The sequence below is a fragment of the Zonotrichia albicollis genome, chromosome 1, assembly GCF_047830755.1.
Source record: "Zonotrichia albicollis isolate bZonAlb1 chromosome 1, bZonAlb1.hap1, whole genome shotgun sequence".
In the NCBI taxonomy this organism is placed as follows: domain Eukaryota; kingdom Metazoa; phylum Chordata; class Aves; order Passeriformes; family Passerellidae; genus Zonotrichia; species Zonotrichia albicollis.
The window spans coordinates 141,574,733-141,581,295 of record NC_133819.1 but is presented as its reverse complement, the minus strand read 5'-3'; the positions used below and the strand labels follow the sequence as shown (position 1 = coordinate 141,581,295).

At 42.9% G+C, this 6,563-nt stretch overlaps 1 protein-coding gene across 2 annotated transcripts in view; it reads right to left on the bottom strand.

Moving 5' to 3' along the window:
• Window positions 1–3,940: 3,940 nt before the first annotated feature.
• SYBU (syntabulin) overlaps window positions 3,941–6,563 on the bottom strand; it is a 40,224-nt gene continuing 37,601 nt past the window's right edge. For both annotated transcript variants that reach the window (XM_074556209.1, XM_074556218.1), the window contains one exon: window positions 3,941–5,976. In XM_074556209.1, the coding sequence (XP_074412310.1) occupies window positions 4,878–5,976 (1,099 nt within the window). In that variant the 3' untranslated portion in view covers window positions 3,941–4,877. The remainder of the gene's footprint in view (window positions 5,977–6,563) is intronic.

Here is a 6,563-nt window from a genome sequence, read left to right as displayed (position 1 = left end):
ACAGCACAGGAAGTGTCAGTTGTAAGAGAATGGGAAAGGGAGGAGGGGGCATGTGACTAGATCTTTCCTGCCTACAAAAATAGAATTTGTAACTAAGTTCTACTAAGTTCTGGCACAAATTTTGCTTAGAGTATAAGTAATTGAGAAAACAACATAGTAAGAATTCATTTTAATGGCTTTACACTCCCAGAGAAAAGTTTTTTAAAAAATGTTTAGTATACTTGTCATATAGGTTCAAATCTTGCACAGCTCAACTGATGTGACAGCAATTTTCAGATGTTTAATTTTGAAATATATTTTGAAGCCAATAATGCCATGTGTGATTTCTGCACAAGTCTTCTGTCTGGAGTAGAACAGATTATTTCAAGTGCAGACTTCACTGCAGTATGGCAAGCAAATCTGTTCCTACTACACCTCCAAAGTATTTGACAAGGGATGGGAGATGAGAAAGTTTATGAATAAATTTTAATAACAATCTGTGTTTGTTCTTTTAACAGCACTCAAGAAGCAAGGAGGTACCAGTCACAATTCTTTAACCACAGGGCAAGGAAACTGGCTATCTGCTGCCTGTTTAATGTGAAATCATTGGAAGCTATGTCTCATTTTCTAGAAAATTAGTGATTACTGTTGCTATTTTTGAGACAATATAAAGTAGATGTAAATCAATACTATTTATTAAAAATAGCAACAGGTGGGCGAGTTACTAAGTTGCAAATAAAACCCCTTAAGTACATCATGAAAGCACATTTGACTATTGAGCCTTCAGCCATTTTAAAAACCCTTGAGTTCTGCCACTGCTTGGGACTCTTCCTGCATTGCTTTTCCCTCCTCTCCTGCTGTGTACTGCTTTGCTGTTCTTCCATCTACCTGCTAAATTTGAGCACAGCTGCTCTAGAGATTCCTCCCATCTCTGCTCTGTGTTGACATGGTGCCAGTAGGGAGGACTCTGCTCTTGGAGGAAGTCTCTTGCATGGTGATAACCCATGCATTAGTATCAGTTTTGTCTTTCTCCTGTGGTCTCTTCTTTCCTCCTTCCTAAATACTGATTTTTTATCCTTGATAAATGTGAAAACACTTTTGCTAAGCTTACTGAGGCTGCTGCTGATACTATTTTTTCCATTGGTTTGAGTTTTCTGAAGGTCCTGTACACCCCTTTATGTATTTCTTGTCTTTCCTTTCTACTGCCATATGCTCCTCCTTTTCTCATTCATATTTTAGTTGTTGGCTATGGTTTTTTTTTTCTTTCTTGGCTGAAAGCTGGACTTGATTGCTTTCACTGATATTCTTGACTGTGGAGGATTGACCTGCCAGGATGACTGAAAAATCCTTTCCTTGACTGTGCTGTAGTTGTTTGTGCTTGCCAGGTCCTGTGCTCATTTGTCTGAAGGGATTTGGAGTGAAATATTCACTTACATAGGGCATATGTAAAACTGCTAAATAAGTTTCAGGAGTTTGGGATTAAAGAGAGTTGATTTGCAGGGAAAGGAAGGAGAAATGTGTAATTACAAGTTGGGAACAGCCTTGTGAAAAGGACATAAGGAAGGGTGAAGAGTCAACAAGCAGAAATTGATGCACAGCAACTTCCACCTCAACACGAGGAACAACTTCCTTACTTGAGTAAGCACTGGAACAGATTGCTCAGAGAGGTTGTAGTCTCCCCACCCCTAAAGATACTTAAGAAGTGCCTGGATGCAATTCTGTGCCATGTGCTCCCTGCTTGAGAAGGGAGGTTTGACCAGATGACCAATTGTGGTGCCTTCCAACCTGATGCATTCTGTGATTCTGTGAAGGATAGAGATGAATCTCTAGTGGGAAGGGAGTTAAATGCCTGAGCCTCAACATTTTCAGCAACAGGGTATGTTGGGTACCTCTTAAACTGAATATGAAAGAAAGGCTTTTTTTGTCCCTGGATTAGAAATAAAATGTATAGTGGGATTATGAGCATGCATCCCCTCAGCCCAGGAAGAAGCTGATTTGGTTCCTATGCCCTAAGCCCGAATTCAAGTGTTCACTCTTCTATCTATAGTGTATGAGCTGCATGTCCTCCTCACCTGCCTGTTTTGAGATAAGACTTCCCAGTGAGGTAGAGGTGTGGGTATGAGCATTTTCTAAATTTAGAAACAAAAAGGTGAGAGTTTCTGTTGAACTGTTTGGAGGCTGATGCGTACATCACCAGTGAGATATGACTAAGACTTAAGTGTAATATTAGAGGGAAAAAAGTGAACTTGGTATGTTTGGAGCAAAAACTGGCATATCCTCTATGAATTGTGAAACAAAGATCAAAGTCTGGGACTGGTGCATTATAGTAATTCAGGTGTGGTCTTACAAAGGGTACCTTGAGCTATGTCCTTGCAGTGTGGAGGAGGAAAGGTGGAGGCTTAGAAGTGAGCTGCATTTTAGATAGAGATCACAGCAAAGGCTTTTTTATCAGGAATGTGATTGGAATGCTGTCACTTCTTGATGAGCATAGCAGTTAAATATTGTAGGAGACTTGAACTGACTGAAGAATCTTAAGGGCGGAAAGAAACTTTGACATTGTTCTGGTTATGAGATCTGCCTATTGGCATCTTTAATGTAAGGGTAGTTTTTTGCCGCTTTGTTGCCTCTTGCTGCAAAAACTCCCCACTAAGTCAACAGTGAATGCATCTAGAACGGAAGAGCACTTTTTCTTCTAAATTATGGTGCATTTCAGTGTCACTCAAAGATCACTTAAACAATAATGGCTGTGAAAGAAAAATCCAACATTGTAATGAAGTTGGTAACATTAGGTATAAAATACTGCTGTCCGGGCTCTGCACAGACATTTTGATGTAGGAATAAAATTTTCTGTAATGTGTTTCAGTCCCAAGAAGAGATATTCAGGAATTATGAAAGTCCATGGTTGTGTAAAATTTATATTGATAATATCTCCAACTGGTAATGTTGGCCCTGGTGTCCCTGTAATGTAAAAGCTTTTGAAAGTGACATTTGAGTAATATGCAGTGCAGCAGTGTCACAAGGCAAGCCAGATGGCTGCAGGCACCCAAGAAGGTGGGAGAGCATGGAAGACAAAGTTATGGCAATGTAAGCAAAATGCTCTCATGTCCATCTCTGTTAGATGGGGATTATATTACTTCAAATGATATGTTAGAGTTCTCTTCCTTAATGTAATGCTTAATGAAGCTTCTAGAATCTCTGCTGCAAACAAAAAATAATTCACCACTCAGGCACCACAGGGACATGAAAGGTGTGCAAGTCGCCTCTGTAAGCATCAGTATCACCCTGTTGAGTGTTGCAAAAGCTTCCCACACATGGCCAATATATTCCTTTGTGGAGTACTCGTAACTTCCTTCCCAAAAGCTGCAGAGCAATACATGGCACTGTCAGGTTTCCCTGGATTCCTTCTTCTCTGGGTCACACAAGGAAATACTACACTTGTTTTGCTGAAGGGGAAAACAGGAGGCCAGTGATGTTTAAATGGCCAGAGGTGGGGTTGAAAGCTTGGGTGGAGCCAGACAAACCCCACTGTTTTGCCTATTGGGTAGCATTGAGTTTTGGACATGGAGAATTAATGTTTTGATGGTCACAGTGTGCATGCACACTGAGACCACATGACTGTCAGATGGGTAAAATGCCAGAAAGACTGGTATTGTTCTGGGATTGCAGTGCTGAGGAGTTCCAGGTTTCCAGATGATTGCACTGGGTGAAAGATTAGGTCACTTGCATCTGTCAAGCCAGCGTGAGGCAGCAGAGTGGGTTGTGTGTGCAACTGCAGCCCTGCTGGAGCCTTTAATCAGCCTGGTGAGTGCTTACACTTGGAACTGTAGTCAGGTTTTCTCAGTCTAATTCTGATCTCCTTGAATAGTACCTGATACAGTACCTCCCCTAGCTCAGCCTGTACTGACAGCTCAGCTAGAATGGGGTACTTTTTTATACCTTTCTGAAGTAAAACACTCACACGTTTGACATATCTATCATGCTTTACTGAACTTGTGATTATAAAGGTAATTTACAATAAAGCAATTAAATAAACAATAAGTTAAAACACAATACATTTATACATAGTATTTCAAAGGGCTCAAAAGACTATCTGGTTCCAATACATAAAGACTTTAAAACAACATTAAGAACCAAAGTGTATCCACGCCTATACTTATCATTGTAACAAGTGTTAAGACTCCCAATGATGTACATTTTTGGTTACAGTTCCTGTATACGCACAAGACCAGTGAAATGCTCAAGCAATTGCACAATTGAGAAGAGCACTACATGAGACAGGCACAAACAATGTGCTGGAAGCTGCCTGGGGAACACGGGTTTTATCTCTAAATTGAATTGACACTTGGGACAACAAATGGAAAGCGCTAGCATGCTTTCTGGAGCACAGGTGTGATACCCTAAGGGAAGGTTAGTGCTGCCTAGAGAAATACCCCACCTTTTTCCAGCCACTTGTTCCTTGTGCATCTTGCACTATCCTTGAGCCAGTGCCAAGTACTTGTACATTTGCTCAGTGAACCATCCAGGGAGAGTGACGACTTAATCCTGGCTCAGCAGTGGAACATGAAAGAGCACTAGGCTTGAATTCCTATTTCTCTGGTTAGGTTCACTGTGCAGATGTGCTGGCACCAGAAAGTCACCAGCACAGGGGAGGGACATGATGCCTGGGAGCAGGGGGACTATTTCCGTAAGCAGCAGTATTGTTAAAAACATCTTGTGGAAGTAAGAGGTTCAGCTTATTTTTTTTATTTTGAAACAAGGAACATGTTTTTAACTGATTTATAGTGCAAATTAAATAGTCAAAAGCAAAGGATGGACTCTGCCAGAATATACAGTAATCTTTTATAATCCATCTCATCCCTCCTTCTCTCTGCCTCAGCCAGTTGGTGCCAGAGTAGACTTTAGGTTTTGATATTGAAGGGTGTTCGGCGTAAAGAGTGCAGGGCCACCAGGCAGCAACCACGAAGCAATGCTCCAATATTGTAAATAGGATCTGTTCCTCCTCTCTGAGTACTCAAAGCCCACAAAATAGTTGGTACAACAGGGGCTGCTACAGCCAGAAGATCCCCGAGGAGACTGCTGCTCCAGTATCTCCTCTTTATTCCTGTATTAACATACTCAAAGGCTTCATCATCATGAGTTTCTGTAAAATCAAGTTCTTTCATGAAACGGTTTTCATTAACTCTGTGCTCCACCTTCCTGCATGGAGACTCCATAGGAGACAAAAGGATGGCAGAATTGGGATCACTTGGGGTTAAGTCCACTATGATACCAGAATCACTGAAGCTTCCAAGAGAAAATTCACCCAGATCCTTCAGTGAAGAAGGTGGGCTTAGAGGACAGGTGTCTTGAGCTCTGAAGATGTTTTGAATGAGCTGCTCCACATCCAAGCTATATGGCACCACGTCAGTCTGGATGGCCTGTTCCACCATCATACTGCTTTTTGCTTCTTCCTGGCAATAAGTTAGTTTTCCATCCAGAATGATTTCAAGCATCTCTTCATTTACAGCAGCACTGAAGGGAGCTGGATCACTCAACTCAGAGGTTGTGGTGGTCAAACTCTCTCCAGATGAGTCAGTCCCGGTAGCTCTGTCCTCACCAAGAAGGAGATCACTGTTTGCCACCTCCTCCAGACCTTGGTCCTCTGTGATGGGGCTGTCTGGCAGGGTGGCACACAATGATAACAGCTTCCCCTCTGAGTCGCTCGCATACTCCAGGCACTGGTCATCCCTCACAGAGTGGTTCTGAGCCATCTCCATGCTTTGCAGCAAAGATTCCAGTTTCTTGTTTTGAATGTTTATGTCTGTGAAGTATTTCTGAATTTTTTTGTCTTTCTCAGCCAAGCTACTTTTCATGCTTTCAATAACCTGCTTAAGTTGTTTAATTTCACTTCTTGCTTCCTTTAAGGCTAGCTCTGCCTCCACACGATTGCACTCTTCTTCAATCCAGTCTTCCCTCATCCGTCCCAGCTGAGCTTTAAGCTCTTCTATTTCTGTTTCCCTGTAGCAAAATAAAAATGATGTAACACTTCTGCTGACTGCTCACCTAAAGTCAGTATGAGGCCCCCACCACACAGTGATGGCTCTGCTGCTGAGATGCTCCAAGAAGGAAGCAAATTTCTCCAGGTGCCATTTGTGACCCCCTCTGAGAAAGCCAAGATGTGCCAGCGGATTGCTAATGGAAGTCACTGACCTCCCCACAAAACCAGCAGCCTTGGGGGCTGTGCCATGACCCTGGACAATTTGAGGCACCAGTGGTGACCTCTAGGTCACATCTAACCACTGTAGTGCTTAAAACCTCCCCTACTGCCTCACCCTGGAGCAAATGGGAAACAGCTGCCTGTATGCATCCCTGCTCCTGCCATCAGCTTGTCACATACTGCCAGAGCCAACTGGCCTCGGACAGGCACGGAGCTCAGGTCTGCAGGCACATGGCTGGCTTTTCCAGCAGGGAGCCAGAGGCTGCTGCAAGGACATGCGGAGCAAGTGGGAGAGAGGGGACTCCTATGTCAGTTCCAGCCTTGCTGATGCAGAGGAAGAGCACAAGGTCCCTGGAACTCTGTCTTGGGCTCCATTCAAACAGCCCTT